This window comes from Phaenicophaeus curvirostris, chromosome 2 (genome assembly GCF_032191515.1).
Source record: "Phaenicophaeus curvirostris isolate KB17595 chromosome 2, BPBGC_Pcur_1.0, whole genome shotgun sequence".
Classification (NCBI taxonomy): domain Eukaryota; kingdom Metazoa; phylum Chordata; class Aves; order Cuculiformes; family Cuculidae; genus Phaenicophaeus; species Phaenicophaeus curvirostris.
Genome location: NC_091393.1, coordinates 98387300 through 98403619, shown reverse-complemented (window position 1 = coordinate 98403619; position 16320 = coordinate 98387300). Strand labels below are relative to the sequence as shown.

At 41.0% G+C, this 16320-nt stretch overlaps 1 protein-coding gene across 7 annotated transcripts in view; it reads right to left on the bottom strand.

The window, feature by feature from the left end:
* Positions 1-8635, bottom strand: part of TASP1 (taspase 1) — an 89684-nt gene extending 81049 nt beyond the window's left edge. The window contains exons 1-4 of one of the 7 annotated variants that reach the window (XM_069850142.1): positions 8560-8635; positions 5056-5273; positions 3270-3337; positions 1380-1448 (exon numbers count right to left, since the gene is read on the bottom strand). In XM_069850142.1, the coding sequence (XP_069706243.1) occupies positions 1380-1448; positions 3270-3337; positions 5056-5200 (282 nt within the window). In that variant the 5' untranslated portion in view covers positions 5201-5273; positions 8560-8635. The other 6 variants (XM_069850141.1, XM_069850144.1, XM_069850145.1 and 3 more) reach the window with 6 other exon arrangements.
* Positions 8636-16320: the final 7685 nt, after the last annotated feature.

The window sequence follows — 16320 nt, the reverse complement described above, 5'->3', positions numbered from 1 at the left end:
AGATACACATTAGAATACAGCTAAATGGAAACAAAAGACAAGATAACACATGAAAGCATATTTGAACACTTCTTTGGAGACAAAAAGTACTGTTTAAAGCCAAGAACCTAGTGAAGTTAGAAGTATGACTTAAGTCTTGGCTTCTAGCCAGCATATCTAACACATATTGAAGTACATACTGCCTGCCTTACGCTAACACTACCAACTACATTGGTTAACACTTTCCCAACATGTGTAAGCAAATCCACTGCTAATCCTCTGAGAATACTACCATAAATTCCCAAACCAGGAAATTAAATTTTCCAGTACAACACTTACTGTGCCTTCCTTCTTTTACTAATAAACCTGCAGAGGAAGAAGCAATTCCTCCTTACAGAAGCAGAGCAATACTTGTTGCAATCAGTACTGCCATGAGGGATTTGTGGACCTGGGACAATAACCAAACTGCCTCATTTACACCCCAGAAATTCTTCTGGCTTTAGTCTCTTCTACATTATTTCATAGGGACCCTCCACTAAAGGAGAATGTTCTAAAAATTTCACTACTCTGAACAGACACTTCTGCAAAAATCTGACATAGCCTGCTTCTGGTCTCTTATCCTATCAGAGATTGTACAGAAACAAAGTAAAAAATACAAGAAATAAAGCTTTGGGAATGGCATTACTTTAAGCACATAGTAAAAGTACGTGGTGGGACAAACGTGAACTTAAAATTCCTACTCATTTTTCCTACAGTCCTTTAATTGGATGGAGAGACAAGCACCCTTAAATGTATGCAATCACTTTTGCAGAATTATCCCAAAGAACTGAAAAAGGTGCAAATACCACAAGCCAAGAAAACATCCTCAGAGACAGTTACCTCAATATAATTACTACATGAGAACATTCATAGCACTACTAAAGACACTGGATCATCATTTCAAGAAATGAAACATAACTTAGCGTGAGATGCAAACAAAAGGAATGAGGACTTATCCTAGAATTCCAAGCTAATGCACATGCATGTGTTTTTTTCCTGTGTAAGAAGCAGAGCCAGTGCAGTCTACGTGAAGCTTGATCAGTCAGAAATGAATGCCTGTACAAAGTGTTTGAGATTTCTTTAATCAGAGATCAGACATATCCATGATGACAAATAAATTGCACCAACTAGACAACTTATACTCAGGTTGCATTTTTAGAAAGTCTTCAAATAAAGTTACTCCAAAATACAGTGGAAAAGCAAAAGACAAAAATAGCACATCTTCCATGTATGCACAGATAAATAAATATATGACAAAAATGGAAATATCAGTAAGTTTCCCATATGAATTAAAACCTCCCTACAGAAAAGTCTGGCAACGTATCCGAAAGACATGTTTACTACTAGCCAGAAATTCATACCTCTAATTCTATAAGTGCTGCAGTCACCGCATCTGTTGCAAGAGCACCAGCCTGTAGCTTTTCAATTGCCTGTAAAACACAATTTTTAGTTGATGACTAGGAAGTTCTGATACTCTATGGCTAAGCCCTACATTTACCTAGTCCTGTATAAAAGAAAACAATCACAAAATTAGCTTAAAATATAAGAGGATAATATACAAAAAAGAGGCACTAGAAATAGCATGCACCATGTGAGGGGAGATCTGAAGGCATGATTTTACTACTTGGACAGTGCAACACTATTTAGTAGCAGATTCCTGCACAGTCAAATTCATAGTAAAATAAATTCTTAAACATGGTGTCCTCAGATATTTAATGTTTCAGGTCAAGAAGTTTCTAATTTTCCTTTCAAAGGGCAACAAAATTCTCTAGTACCACATATGGCAATTGCCGTGAAATTTAACAGAATCTATAATACAAATAAGTTCACCTAAAGGCCAACACAAGAAAACAAATTAAGTACAATGTTATCTTCAAATTGTACGCACACACAAAAATAAAGTTATAGAGCCTAATGTTATTTCTTAGATTCATGCTGGAGAAGACCAGCCAACATTTCCGAGGGAATCTCAGAAAACAACTATAGCTGCATCTTCAGTTGCAAGACAAACCTGTGACTGCTTTTCATACAAGGCTACCTACCTTAAGGAACCAAGTGAAATCTCAAATTAGACTTAAATTCAACAGCAAAGAACTGTTTTGCACATGTCTGCAGTCAGGAAACTAATAACATCACGGTTAAAACACAACTTCAATGAAGTTAGTATTAAGTTTGCAAGATTTCTAAGACTTCTCATTACAAAATTAGATCGGTATTAGGATTGAGCAACAGAACTGTAAAATGAAGTGATAATCATCAGAGGCCAACTCTGAGACTCTTCTAAAAAACCTGCCAAGCCTTCTCCCTGGAGAAAGCAAAAGACATTAGATTCAATGCTTCATTAGACAGGACTTGCCAGTTCCAAAGCTAAGCTCTTAGAGGAGATTTAAAAAAATTAATTTCAATGGAAAGTAAATTCTGGCCATTCCTCCCTTTCCAGCTTAGGGAAGAGGGGTTTGATTTTTTTTTTTTTGTTAACCTCCCCTCCTATTAAGAAGTTTTAGAGCTATCAAGAAGAAAAGAATTCTAGAAATTTGCTTACAGGAATGCACAGTAGGGGCTCTTTATCAGGGGATGTAGCAACAGGACAAGGGGTAGAGGTTTTAAGCTGAAAGAGGTTAGATTTAGAAATTTTCTTCTGTGACATTGGTGAGGCACTAACACATGTTGCCCAGAGAAGTCATGGATGCCCCATCCCTGGAGGTGTTCAAGGCCAGGTTGGATGAGGCTTTGAGCAACCTGATCCAGTGGAAGGTGTCCCTGCCCATGGCAGCAGGATTGGAACTAGATTATCTTTAAAGTCACTTCCAACCCAAGCCATTCTCCGATTTTAAGAAATTCCTGCATTCACAGACTGACCTGGATCATAGATTTTAAACAAATTCACAAAAAAGCAGACACCAATGAAAGAAAAATCCACACACCAATCTAGCTCCAGAAAACCCAGTCACAGGAACAGTACAGGAAGCTGCAGAAATATTCCGTGTATGTATCCCTGCGACCTTCTCCTGTTCCCCCACTGTTCTTTGGTATCTGCTATTCACCACCACTGATGAGAACATTTCTGCACCTCACAGCCATTCAATCTACTGACTCTGTATCACGTTAGCTGTTGCAGCTCCATTTTTCCCCTAGAAATGCATACAGCCCAAGTAGCTAAACTCAGATATATCCACTAATACTAAGGGACAGCACTACCAAGCATCTCTCCTGTACACACGCTGTAACACTGCAGAGCTGTTAAGACATACCTTCTGACAGGCTCTTTTGCACACATGCTTGTATTCTTTAGCTTTGGATTCAGAATGATAACCTGCACCTACAATTAAGGGAAAAGGAAAAGAGATTACACCACCTGTCAAACTACAGCCTACAGTTTCCAGAAAGAATTAAGATACAAGCACATACAGTCTTCCTTATTCAGGACTACACTGGCATTTCATTTTTGTATCAATGATTGACAATTATATTTATTCAAACATTCATTCAAATATACTCAGTAAAATATAAGATACAGAGGACATACGCAGAAGCATACAAGTATAAATCTTGGCAACATATAATCTCTTCCTATAAAGATTCTCCAAGAGATTCCAGGCTTGCTTACGCTTGGAGAAATTTCAGCACAGCTTTATTTATTGCCCATTACTGGACAAAAACCTTGATTTTAGGTCAAACTCCAGTTTTCGTTTTATCACTGATCTGCAAGTTTGCAATTATCATTCTGTTAATTTTCTTATGTTTATAATACACTTTCAGTGTTCAATACGACAGGAGAGCTCCTATAAATAAAGACTATACAATTCTTTTAATCTTCTTCTCATTTTCAGTAGCTATGTCTATTATTGCATCTATTTTGCCCCATTTTGTAGCACTGCCCCCTGATTTCATACCTGAAAAATTAATCAGTGATTACCATCCCACCAAATGCAGCACCAGAAAAATAACAGACAAGACTAGCACACTTGATAGCTAAATTCCACTTCTTATGTTTTCTACTTCCCTTTCCTTACCTTTAACGTGTTAGCCTTGAGAAACTCTAATCAAATAAGTTTTACACTACTAGTGAAAGAAAAAATATTTTAAACAAAATAAAGTAACCGAGTAAAGAATACTATATTGTCCAATTCTATTGCTCTTAAAACTGAATAGCAGGGTCATCACATATCAATCTAGAATAAGCTCTTTGAGGTTTTTGGTGGTTTACAAAATACTTAACATAAAAAACAAGTAGCATGCTGGCTTTTCAAATATTTTAGGTGCACCAGGCTACTTTGTTCAATTTCACCTCATGCCATCGCACAAATGCTAAAAAGAAATATACAGCCAGATATAAGCATCACTAATATTTTCAAGATCAGGAGTACTAGAGTACTTAAGAGAACCTAGTAGAAAAGAATTTATGAACAAGACACACAACACAACTTGTATCACTTCTGATTAGATGACCTCTTTGTTACATGTGGAAAAAAATACACTGTAATTCACTTAAATATTAGTAATATAAAACAGATAGACTTGGAGGGAAAACTTTCAAATGGAGGGGGCGGGGGTGGGAAGTGAAGTTCTGCAACAAGTAGCCTAAGGAGGTTTCAAAAAGCTTTAACTGGACTGCACTTATGGACAACCTAAACAAGAAACTGACATCAAACAATGAGACAGCTATGATTGATCTTTCTGTAGGGTATGGAAACAGACTGAAAGATCTCTCATATTCTGTAGAAGCTTAGCAGATAACTGCAGAATTTGACATTTTATAAACATTTAACTCAAGGAATTTGTTTGGGCTTCAGGGTTTTTTGTTGTCAGAGGAAAAATATCAAACATACGAACACCCCAAACCCTACATCTTTAACAGCTTCCAAGATCTTTCGGCCACTACAACTTCTAACCAAACTCTCCATTCCCAGATTTACATCCAAAGTTCACGTTCCCTCACTAACACGCTAGTGGGCCGAAGTCAGAATGAAATTTTAGTTGATATTTAGTCTGCATATGCACTATCCCCATTCCAGCTGTTATGCTTCTGCATCTTACCTGCATGGACAAGTACAAATCCCACTCGTTTCCCTCTTTGGGTTTGCTTTGTTTCAGACTCTTTGACCACCACTTTTACAGCTGTAACCTGAGATGATTTGGAAGGTAACACTCCTACTGAACTTAACCCCTTTTCCATGATCATACATTAGGATCACCATCTTCTGCTGGAAAAGAGCATCCTTCCATTCAAAAATAAGTTCTGGAGAGGAATCATCCTAAAACCAAATCACATACATATGTTAGACTGATTTCAAGAGATGAATTTCACACAAAAAACTTCAGAAAGGTATTTTGGAAGAGAGGTTAGGAACAAGGTGAGCATGTTTTGTTGAAAGAAGGGCTTTTAAGTTCTTCCTCTTCCCTAACTAACAGTATTAAAGAGACTTAAAATAATCAAAGCCCATGCTACAAACTGAAATCAGCCTTCTTACTGAGACTTAACTTGAACATAATAATCTTTCCAAACTTCATAGGGAATTGCTGATTTAATGCTTGCTGGTGACTGAGAGAAAGCTGCTTTCCACGATCTCCTTTTATTCAACAGTACAACTCTTTCCTCCACCCATCGTGCCTAACTGGTTTCTAATGTGATGATGCTCCACAACTACAATCTTTACTTTTTAAGTGTCTTTCTCTGCTTTTGCAAGAAGTCCTAAGCAGTATGCAGCAATGCCGGCAAAAGCTGAAAAGACAGTATATACGGCTGCAAGGCAGAAAGCCCCACCCTTAGATCACATATTGGCATCTGCCTGTGTGAGTCAGTCTACATCTTATGTAGAGGATGTAGAATCTGCACGTTAACACAAATTCAAGAGTCATGTAAGAACTTATGAATGTGCTCCAGAGAAATGCAGGATGTGAGTAACACTTAAAAGGGCCATACCTTTTCCCTTCTTTTGCAGGAAATAGCTACTTAAGATCCTATAATGAACTCCTATTCCTTCATAGGTTTTCACCCCTTACTCTTATTATTCTCTATTAATTTGCCTAGATAAGCATAAGGATTGCTACCATGATAAGGAGTGAACCACAACATGCTTCAGTTAATCTCAAATAATTTAGTAACCCTATTGTTTTTTTATCTTGACTCTTCAGATATTTGAAGAGTTTAATGTCTATAAAAAGTTAATGGAAAAACTATCTGTAATTTCTACTGCACAAAATAAAAAAAAGTACAAAGTCCCAAAAGAACAGAGCTATGTGTTTACTGCACTGTAAATCCACCCTGTCTACTGCTTCTCTTATCTATACCCTAATACACGCTAGTCCTGACACAATACTGTTCCTCCGGTTCAGCAGGTAACATAGAAAACAGAAACATTCTACATTTTGAACTGAGTAAGTGAAAAAACCTATAGCGTTAATGCATGAATAGAGAAAACATTAAAATATTCCAATATGATGTCTACCACTTCGAAAAGGACTACTTGTAATCTAAGAATACTAGAAAGTGAGTTGAAGTCAAAAAAAATGAGATGGTTAATACACAGGATTTAAATCACAGATTGTGAAATGCTACATGGCTCACTCTGGTAATTAAATACCACTCCATTTAAACAAAACAAAGCAAATGTTTTTTAGCAAGACTCAGAATGGGCACAGAACAGATCAACGTGCTGGTTTACCACAACCATCCTTTCAATAATGAAGATTAGTATATCTTTCTAGGAAGTTATTTCCATTTCTTTTTTCTTAGATGCTAAACATATACGTTTAGAAATTTATATTTTAAAATTAAATATGAACTTATTACTATTATAATTACAAAAAGTCACACACACACAAAACAAAAGACTGCTGCAATACATACACTCTACACAGAAAAAAAGCATTTATGGACAACATCCAATTGTAATGATCTCTTGCATAAATTTCAGAGCTAAAATTAACATCTTAATCACTACATTTACTTCCCTTTTGCAATTATTAATTAAGAATGTTCCAGGCAGTAAGATGAAAAACAATCAGTTATGAACTCGGCTTTCCTTCATCTTGTTATACCACTCAGAACGTCATTACAGCAACAGAGGAAAGACATAGGCTGAAGTAAAATTCTAAGAGGAATGAGCAAGAAACACATTCCTGTAGAAATGGACAAAACAACATAGCGATAGGGAACATAATAACAATGGTAGCTAAGTTGTTTTTGAAAATGAAGACAGAGATGCCACTTAAAGCCTAATTAATAACATAAATCAGGACTGAAAACTTCAGTTTGGCCTTAACATATATTTGGGTCTGAGGAAGCAGTAATTGTTACTAGACGAGGCATAGTCAACCTATCTCATTAATGTTCTTCATTTCATAACATTTCTTCCACATCAACTCAATTCCGCCAATCCTCTTAAATCTCAAACTGTTCTTCAAGCCCTTCCAAATTTCATTCACAGTCCTGCTGCTTCCACTTTATAACCTCCCATCAGATTCAACCTTTCCTCTTCTTGTAGGATTTACTTGCTCCTTTTTCCGGCTGTCACACATGCGTCACTTCCAATTTCACCTCTCCTTGTCACACAGCTGACTGTTTGTCCTACATAGAATCACAGAATGTCCCAAGTTGGAAGGGACCCACAACAAGGATCATCGATTCCAACTCCTGTCCCTGCATACAACAATGCCAACATATACACAATGGGTTTTGAGGGCACTGTCCAAGTGCTTCTCGAATATTGTCAGGCATGGCATCATGACCGCTTTACTGGGGAGCTGTTCCAGTGCTTCACCACCCTCTGGGGGAAGAGCCTTTTCCTCATATCCAACTTAGGCAGCCTGATCTAGTGGGATGTCCCTGCCCATGGCAGGGGGGTTGGAACTAGACCATCTTTAAGGTACCTTCCAACCCAAGCAATTCAATGATTTTATGACTCTTAACTATCCCTTGGTGCATCTTCCTGCCATTCACTCAGGACCTGTCATTAGTCACAGAATCACAGAATAGTTTGTGTTGGAAGGGACCTCAAAGATCATCTAGTACCACCCTGCTGCCATGGGCAGGGACATCTCAGTAGATCAGGATGCCCAAGGTACCATCCAACTTGGCCTTGAACACCTCCAGGGATGGGGCAGCCACAGCTTCCCTGGGCAAACTGTTCAGTGCGTCACCACTCTCATGGTGAAGAAATTCTTCCCTATGTCTACTCTAAATCTGCCCCTCTCCAGTTTATACCCGTTCCCCCATGTCCTATCACTACCAGCTTTTGTGAACAGTCCCTCCCCAGCTTTCCCGTAGGCCCCTTTCGGGTAGTCGCCAGACAGAAGAGACCTAGTTTGACTCCAGAAGCACACGAGCCACCATGCTTTTGCCAAAGCACTTACTGCACTGAAAAAGCACCGCCGGGATCCCAGCGGGGCGCTCGGAAGAACGCAGCCAGCAGGAGCCGCTCAGCCTCCCCCAGGCGCCTCCGGGCCGCCCCCGCCTCGGCGCTCTGGGGTTTACTCAGAGGCGAGAGCGAAGGGCTGAGGCCCCACGCGCTCCCGCCCGCGCCCCGGGCCCGCACTCACCCGCCGCCGGCCCCGCCCGCGCGTCGCCCCGGGGAGCGGGAGGCCGCCCGCCCATTGGCCGAGACCGGCCCGGCGGCCGGAAATGGCGTCAGCGCCGGGAGGCGCTTCCGGGAGCGAATAGTGGAGGGGGTTGGATTGGGGGGGGCGGGGAGAGCGGGCTCAGCCTGTGGAAGGGCGCCCCCGGCCGGCGGGGAGGAGCGCTCGCGGGAGGGCGGGGCGAGGGGCGGGGATTATGGATAGGGGCGGGGTTATGAGGGGAGGGGGCGGGGCTTTGGGGCGGGGGCGGTGTTTCCTATGGGGGTGGGGCTTAGAGAGGGGCGGGTCTTTGAATAGATGGGAGGGGCTTTGATGGGAGGGGCTTTGCGGAGATGGACGGGGAGGGTAGGGGGGACATACCTAATGTCTAACCTGAATCTTCCCCACTCCCGTTTAAAGCCATTGCCCCTCATCCTATTCCTACAAGCCCCTGTAGACAGTCCGTCCCCAGCTTTCCTGTATTCCCTTCAGGTACTGGAAGGTCGCTACAAGGTCTCCCCTCAGCCTTCTCCTCTCCAGGCTGAACAGCCCCAGGTCTCTCAGCCTGCCCTCACAGCAGAGGACACCAACCAAATGAAAACCCAGCCAGGAGGAATTGTTACCTTGCATCCCAGCCTGACTTGGGATGGCTGCTCATGACAAAACAATCAAAATAACCCCAATTTTCAGTACATGATGGGGGACTGAGAGCTGCCCTGCAGAGAAGGACTTTGGGCTGCTGGTTGATGAGAAGCTTGGCATGAGCCAGCAAGGTGCACTCATAGCCCAGAAGGCCAAACATATCCTGGGCTGCATCAAAAGAAGCGTGGCCAGCACGTCATGGGAGGTGATTCTGCACCTCTATTCTGCTCTTGTGGGGCATTATCTGGAGTATTGTGTCCAGTTCTGGAATCCTCAGCATAAGAAGGATATGGAACTTTGGAATGAGTCCAGAGGAGGGCTACAAAGATGGTCTGAGAGCTGGAGCACCTTCTATATGAGGACAGGCTGAGAAATTTTGGCTTGTTCAGCTTGGAGAAGAGAAGGCTCCAAGGAGATCTTATAATTACCCACTTCAGGGGCTACAAGAAAGCTGGGAATGGACTGTTCACAAAGGCTGATAGTGATAGGAAGAGGGGCAGTGGGTATAAACTGGAGAGTAGACTAGACATAAGGAAGAATTTCTTCACAGTGAGAGTTGTGAGGCACTGGCTCAGGTTGCCCAGAACAGTTGTGGCTGCCCCATCCCTGGAGGTGTTCAAGGCCAGGTTGGATCGTGCCTTGAGCAGCCTGGTCTAGTGGGATGTCCCAGGCCATGACAGGGGGTGTGGAACTAGATGATCTTTAAGGTCCCTTCCAACCCAAATCGTTCTATGATTCCATGAAAACAAACTTTACTGTTGGCAAATAAGTATTTTTCTGAATGCTCCTGTCAGTAAACCATCCCACCAATTGGATATTTTGCATCTCCTTCTTTCCATGGGCCTTTGTGTACTGCTGGAGGAATATTTAGTTCCAATTAGTTTCTGCCCATTTTGTTCTGAAGGAAACTTGGTGTCAGCTGATGGTGTCACTTTCTAAAGCTGCCTTCCCAGGGATGAGAGCAGCCACATTTAAATCCAATTTCCTTCATATGTTCTCAGATGATCATTACTGGCTGTTTTGAGCACACTGTTCACAGTGTGTACACTGCTTCATGTATCCCAGTTCACCTTGTCTACAGTTCTGAAAGCCCCTTCACCCTTACAGCCCCCTTTGCAGGATTGTGAAACAAGACCTGATGTCCTTATGGATTTTTTTGTATTGTAGAGCATGTTTGTCTTCGCTGATGACTCCAATTCTCATTTGCAAAGGGTCAGACTTTTCAAGTTAAAATTGTAAAGTTTTTATAAAAGCAAGACACAGTTGTTCTTTTTGCAGAATTCACTACAGAGATTTCCCTAATCTCTTGCTCAAGCTCCAATGGGAGAAGCAGTAGGGTATATTTTATGTAACAGATTCTCATGAGCCCTCTAGATGGAAGAAATTTCATCTCCTCCCGGTTTTTCTTTCCCTAAAAGCAAGCACGGTGTAGCTGTTGCAGTGGTTCCTGCTGCAGTGGACACTTACCATTCATTCTCTGCAAACCAGCTGTCAGCAAATCACATGCTTCAGCCAAACTACGACTTGTAAAAATTCCTTTTAAAGATCAGTTTTTACAGTACTTCCTCTGACACCCAGTTTCATTTGCTAGCCAAAATGCATTTCAAAGCAGATAACTAGTAATAGATCAGGTACCCTTATCACCATCATTACTGTGTAACACAAACATGATTTCATCTCACTTGCATTTGCAGTGAATGCATTTTAATCTGTGGCCACCGTGCTGTATACGAGTTACATCATATATTAAAAGCTAACAGAAACTTGAGCACTGAATTGTCGAGAACCAAACAAAAAAATGTGGAAACTAAACTTTTTACCCCTAGATTTCATTCCATCTCTGCTGTGTTCTAATCTTCCTACATAGGATCTTTCCAGGTGTTCAGGAGGCTCCTTCCTCGCCTGCCTTATAATGACAAAAACCCCTTTTGTGGATTTTTTTCATAATAAATAACAGTGTGCTTCCATTACTTTTTGCATTATTGACTTTTTTTTTTATAAAGACCAGCCTTAATTTTTTTTTAACAATGCAAAAAAATGTCAAGAACAAATGCAAGTCTCCTTTTTTCAACACACATTTTTGGCATACTAAGCTATGTGGCTTATGGAGATTGGCTTTTGTCTTCCACGTTACCAGGTGCTTCCTCTTCTGTTGGATAAAACTACAAGGAAATAATGTGAAGTCCACAAATCCTTAGAAAATCCTTGGCCTCCTTTCACAGACTTTTAACTTGCAGTCCAAATCCCAGTTGCAAGTTGCTCTGTTGCCAAGTTTTTTTCTAAAAAAGTCCTCATTATTCTTTACGGTGATGCTGTAGTGAACCAAAGAGATTCCTCAAAGTACGTTTTTTTCCTCGCAGATGGCAGTGGTTATACTTGAGCTAGGACAACCTGATCTTTTGGGAAAGGCAGGGTGTTGTGCAAAAGAGTTGCAACACACTTCCCTTCTGGCTGTAGCCTTTCTTCAATTCACAGCATTGGCCTCTACCAACAAAGATTTAATTTAACCTTGTGCATTCATCTCTATGTCCTGTATAAGGTCCTACTTGCTTTCTGGCCCCTCTGTTTTCTCTTTCTCTGTCCAACTCTCCTGTCTGTCGGCTAAGAAAGAGGCAGCACAACATGTGGCTGACTCTGAGCTACGCATGTTTTGACTTGACCTTTCTATCAAATCTCCTTGAAGTTGGCCATCAGGTTCAAATTATGAAGGCAGGCTGACAGACTGATGGATGGACAGCGTGATCACGGAGCCCTTCTCTCCTTTAGGGGAGAAGCTAAAAACATCAGCAGTTGTTGGTCCTACCCTGTTCTCCAGGAGAAATGGATTTCAAATCCAAATATCTGTTTTCACTTGTTTTTCAATGATTCTACTTAACTTGTCCCTTGCTGCCAGTGACAGTTTCCAAACTCGCAAAATATTTCTTGTATTTTCCTATTTTCTGGTCCTTGCGATTCTCTAAATTTGCAGTCCTACTCCAATAAAAAGGTGATCTCATTCTGTAAATCATTCCTTAGAGTACAGGTTTGAAGTGAAAGGCTTCCTTTATTCCTTTTACAAAGTTTCCAGCTGTGTTTTAATGCCTGGTTTTGGTTTTGTTCTATTTCTTGTTCATTATTTTAGATTCCTTCTTGCCCTTCGCCTGTGTTTTGAAGTAGACTCTGCTTTGATAGAGAGCTTATCGGCTTCTTTAATTTGTTCTGAATAAAAGTGGCTGTGCAAGCTCAGAGGCTTCAGTGAGGCTTCATCTAACTTGCTATATTATAGTGAAATCACTAATTAAATGTAATCTGAGGTAAGAATACAGACACATATGCCACCGCTTAATTACTTATTGGAACTTAGAAGTATTGGTTTAATACTGACACCTCCATTTCCTGAAAAAGAGTTCATGGAGAGGACGCTTTTTGGGGTTTTTGACCAAAGGTTGAGTGAGGTGGTCCCATGTGCTCAGTAGGAATTTAAATGTGTTTGCAGCCAGGCAGACCCACAGATATTCACACAGGTACAAGCACATCTCTACAAGAAGAACTTTAACACACTGCAACTGGAAACTTCTCCCTTGGCCAGGCTTTTGAGAAGCATCCTGCTCCAGAGGTGTGAATAATGCTCAAAAGCTATGTCATGAGGTACACTTTTGCCGTTAACTTTAGAGAATTGCTTAACACCATGCCAAACAAGATCAGGGAAACAAGATTAAGTCCAGCCTCTGTCTGCTGCCTCACAACTCCTGTTTCAGATTCAGGAGTATATACTCTTGTCAAACAGGCCTAGGGTGGATGCCCCATACGCGTCCTATTGTTCCTCCACTGAGGAAGTTCCTTGCAGAGATAAATTATGGAGCTTCTTCAAGTAAGTCTGGGCAACACACTTTGCATCTGTGAGGTTCTGTCGAGTCAAGCCCACATACCTGACAGCACACATTCAGATGTCATACTAGTTGGTTACAACAATGCAGACAAAGTAGAATGAGAAGCAAGAAACCATTTGAAACCTCTGGCAGTTACACCCCCTAGAAGTGCTGGTTTTTATTGGGATTTTATACATGTCTTCAAACCTATAGCAAAGCAATTCAGCTACCTAACTTCAAGGCAGACTAGAGTTTGGAGCTAGAGATCATAAGCTGTAGGCTTCAGGTGCAACGAAGCAGAATATTTAATAGGAAGTGATAAGAAAGGCAGGCTTTGCATCACAGTGTAGCTATCCTTTCTAACAATTCTTTAGCTTTCGTGTGCAACAACGGGAGAGCTGCTTTGAACAAAGAGATCCTGACCTCAAAAAACCACTTTATCCTCACTTTACAAAACAAATTGCTGAACCTTTGGGCTGGGATGTTTCAATACTTTTGGATACCTGCTAAAGGACAGAGGTGCCGAGAAAAGGTAGCAGAAGATTCACATCCCTCTCCTATCCCTTTTGTCCTAGATGATAGGGCAACCTTAAACAATCAATTCAAGACAACTTGAATGCTTTAACAAAGAATTTGTCTGGGAAGTGGCCAAGTGAGAGAAAAAAAAAAAAAGGCAAGCATATAGAAATAGAAATACAGCCCTACCTCAACCATTCCAGTTTATTTTAGGAACTTTGCAACTCATTTCTACAGTCAGCAGGAGAACAAGCTGAATGCACCAGCAAATATGAACATGAATTGTTATCTCAATGATTGCATGCAAAAGGAGAAGAACATCTGAAGGCCACCATAAAAAGTGCCATCAATCTGTTCCGATACTGCATTACTAATCCCCGTGAACGACTGGCTGATGTTTGCAGGTAGCATAAATTAGCTTGCAATCTTCTCCAGGCATGCTTGTTGTTTCTTCTGCATATGAAGAGGCCCCTTCTTTGACTTCCAGCCAGTAAAATAATGTTTTTTCCAGATAATGAGCAACTTCACATGAGGAAAGTACTCCAACATTCTGGACCTGTCTAAATAGCATTCCACATTCTCCAGGCTGCTCAACACCCCCACACAGTAATTTCCAACTCTCGTTCCATTGCATCTCAAAAAACTCTAACTCAATGTGATTGCAATCATCTCTCAGCCAGATTTCACAGTTGTGACTAGATGAGGGCCAAATCATAAGATGCAGGACATTTGAGAAATGAAACTTTATACATGCATTCATCAGCCAGTGCCAAAATAACCACTAGTAGTAAATCCCTGCAAGGTTTTGTCTTTATTCCTTAAAGATGGAAAGTGAGTTATTTACATACCGGGTGTCTACTGGCAGGACAGTCATCTCCTCATCAACCACTGTGAGAACTGGGAAGTCAAGAAAAAAAACCACAGAAGAGTGGTTTTCAGTGTCAGAGATAATTTCTCTTCATGCCCACACAAAGCATGGTGCATATTTAAATATGACAGTTTAAAAGTACATATTTTGCCAAAACAGGCCAAGTTGGTGACTAAGTAAATCCTGGACTAGATTTTCTCCAGAGGTTTTATCATCTCATTATTTTTATGGATTTTGACCTGCATAGTTGCTTTCTGCAGCTCTCCATAGGTAATGATTTAGTCCAAACCAAACCAAAGTTGTTTTATTGCACTTAAGGTGCGATACAATTTCAGTAGGGCAGTCTTCACAACATCCCCCTCTTCAATTCTGTGATACTGATCCAAGCCCAACAAAGTGAGTTCAGGATACTTAAATTCAATGTGAAGCTGTAAGAATAATTGGCAGAATCATTCTCTTTTGGGGGGAGTTCTGATCTTCGGGATGGAGAATGAGAGGGAAATTAAAAACCATTCCCATCCATCTCACTAGCTCATAAGCTCTACCAGCAAATTTATGTTTTGGAGAGGTTGAGATAGGTTCAAAATTCAGTTTGTTTGTTTCAGGACAGAATATGCACGTTCCATCTACAGCTTTTTTAATATGTGCAGTTAAGTCCATTAGTGTTACCCATCTTATGTATATCGTACCTTTGCCTTTTACAAATTTGACTTAGAGCTAAGTAAGGCAACCATTCTGTGACAAATGCATCTCTACTTACCAAGGCAACTTGCTTTGCAGACCAGTGTAAGTTTTGGGTCCCTTAAGAAAGCCAGCTAACTTAAAAATTAGTGACACGCTTATATTCCTTTTAGGTGTTGCAGGTCTGCTACACTTGTTTTTTATGCCAATACAGAAGTGTTGCAAGTAGCTGTGCAGCCATTGCCTTGTGCAGCACCCTTTGACACAGTAAATACCACTGTGGTTCACTCCTGACAACAAGGATGTTCATTCAAGTGGTCAGTCTGGTCTTCTGGATTTGGAAGTTGATGACCTGTTCATGAGGCAGATGGGCTTCCAAGGAGCATAAGGGTTGTGGGTTTTATTTAATAATCATCAATTAGAATTAAAGACCTGCTAACAAAATGGTCCTTCTGCAAAGCCAAGCACTTGGACACCAAAATACAGAATACTGAAGACTGCTTTCTTTCATGGCATTTTCATGGCTGACAACAGCTCCAAGAAAAACCTGTTTATCTAACTGAAACAAATGCCAGAGCTGATTTCACACATACCATGCTTGGTTTTATGTCTGACCTGGTTTTGGTCTCTCAGGATTTGAACTTAGTTTCCTCATACAGAGCTCTAGAAATTCACCAAATGAGAAACATCTGAAAAAAAATGCATAACTTGCAGTTGGTTTGGTAATTACTGACTACCTTTCCCACCCCCGGCTGTCAGGCCACCCTTTAGAACAACTCTTGGTCTACACCAGAGGCATCGTTCATCACTGGGAATCTTCTCAGGCTCGCTCCCTGCTGGTGCTGCTCAGTCCCTACTTTTGCACAACTCTTTTAAGGAAAAGGACTGACAGCTCAGGCTGTCCCACCCTGCCCCCAAATCAAAGCATCTGTTCTTAGTGCAGCTCACACACCCACTGCTCCTTAGACACCCGAGCATTAACCTAAGAGTAAAGCAGATGGGAGAATGAGGAAGAGAGGGATGGCACTCCTTTAACACTTGATGACCTGTAAAAATCACAAGCATCCTAAAACAGTTACTTTGCTATTTTTAGTACTTTTGGTAACCACTTCTGTTAAAACTTGTATTTTCCATGGACAAACTGCCAACCATTTGAGCAGTGGTTCAGCCACACATGTTGCTGACTGGAAG